General features: G+C 48.4%; 1 protein-coding gene across 1 annotated transcript; it reads right to left on the bottom strand.

Moving 5' to 3' along the window:
• Positions 1-882: 882 nt before the first annotated feature.
• On the bottom strand, positions 883-1,251 carry LOC102968863 (60S ribosomal protein L35-like). Its single transcript, XM_042973979.1, has one exon. The coding sequence runs from the start codon at positions 1,249-1,251 to the stop codon at positions 883-885; it is 369 nt and encodes a 122-aa protein (XP_042829913.1).
• Positions 1,252-1,799: the final 548 nt, after the last annotated feature.

Genomic DNA, 1,799 nt, shown 5'->3' with positions numbered 1-1,799 from the left:
CTTGCTTCCTGTCTTCCGGCTCCTCCTGCTCTTCTGTTCTCTGAATCACTTGTCTCCCTTCTTGTCACTTTTCCCCAGCTTTCCTGAGGTCTATTGACATGGGACAAATACAAGTTTTAGGTGTACGTGGCGATAATTATACATTTGTGTATATATGGTGAAATGCGTATAGCGTATACGCTAAAACCTTGGTGTGCGAGCGTAATTCGTTCCGGAAACACGCTTGTCATCCAAAGCGCTCGCGTATCAAAGCGAATTTCAAGAACCATTGGCTCAGCTGTGATCATGTGACTTTGGGCGTCACGTACGACTCGTATTGCAAGACCAAGACGCCGTTCGTTTGTCAAGTTAAAACGTGTTGGAAATGTTGGCTCGTCTTGCGGAACGTGCGCAGAACAAGTTAGTCACAGTCCAAGCTTGTACTGGATGCATAATATACATACAGTGAAACGATGGCCGCATAAGGTTTGGTTAACACATCGGTTCCCTCATATAATTACCATTGTTTTGGTGAGGACAGCTAAGGTCGACTGTCTTTCAGCTCGAAAGTAGACAATTCGGTATTGTGGGTTACAGTCACCATGCTGTACGTTAGATCCCGGAACTAATTCATCGATAGCTGGAGGCTTGGAGCGTTTGACCAACATGTTCCCATTTCTACCATCCCCACGCCTGACGACCACCGATCTACTTTTTGGTTCCAGGAGTTCAGCCTTTTTAGGTTACGCATGTGAGCGCGAACACACGCGTGTTGTGCTCTGACTTCTTTCACTTAGCGTAATGCCCTCAGAGTCCATCCGTATTGTCGTAAAAGGCGGGACTTCCTGCTTTGTTAGTGTGGCTTTTTTCTTTTTTCTTTTTTTTCAAAATTTTATTTCAATTCTAGTTAAACGTGCAGTGCGAAGTTGGTTTCGGGAGTGAGTTTGTTTGTGTTTCACTGATGCTGACGCTCAGGCCTTGATTGCACAGCGAGCGTAGCCACCCCTGCTGCTGCTTCTTGGGCTTCAGGTTCCGCTCATGCTTGTTCTCACCCTCGTAGAGTTTCCCGGGGTTCTTTTTCTGAGCCTGGTTGATGACGGTGAGAACACGGGCGACGGATTTGTGAACAACTCGGATCTTGGAGAGCTTGGAGGCTGGGCTGCCTGTCACTTCGGGGACGCACAGCTGGGACAGCTCCACCCTCAGGACTTCCAGCTCTTGAAGCACCTCCTCCTTCTTGCCGCGAAGGTCTCGAGCCTTAATCTGGACCATGTCGGCACAATCCACCGCCAGGATTTCCCACTTTTGTATGGCAGGATGATACTCCATAACGCGCACACACGCGCGCACACACACACACTCACTCACACACACAGTCACACACACACTCACGCACTCACTCACACACACACACACACTACATTTTCCTTATTCATCCATCATCCAGTTCTCTCTTCAGGTCTGTCAATATTTGCTTATTGTATTTTGGGGCTCCAATGTTGGGTGCACGTATATTTACAATGGTCGTATCCTCTTGATGAGCTCACCCCTTTATCATGATATACCACCTCCTCTGTCTCTTTTTAAAAAATTTCTTTAGGGGCGCCTGGGTGGCGCAGTCGGTTAAGCGTCCGACTTCAGCCAGGTCACGATCTCGCGTCTGTGAGTTCGAGCCCCGCGTCAGGCTCTGGGCTGATGGCTCGGAGCCTGGAGCCTGTTTCTGATTCTGTGCCTCCCTCTCTCTCTGCCCCTCCCCCGTTCATGCTCTGTCTCTCTCTGTCCCAAAAATAAAAATAAAAAAAAACGTTGAAAAAAAGAAA

Source organism: Panthera tigris, chromosome X (genome assembly GCF_018350195.1).
Source record: "Panthera tigris isolate Pti1 chromosome X, P.tigris_Pti1_mat1.1, whole genome shotgun sequence".
Lineage (NCBI taxonomy): Eukaryota > Metazoa > Chordata > Mammalia > Carnivora > Felidae > Panthera > Panthera tigris.
Note: the sequence above shows the minus strand (reverse complement) of the source record. Positions and strands in the feature narration are given on the sequence as shown.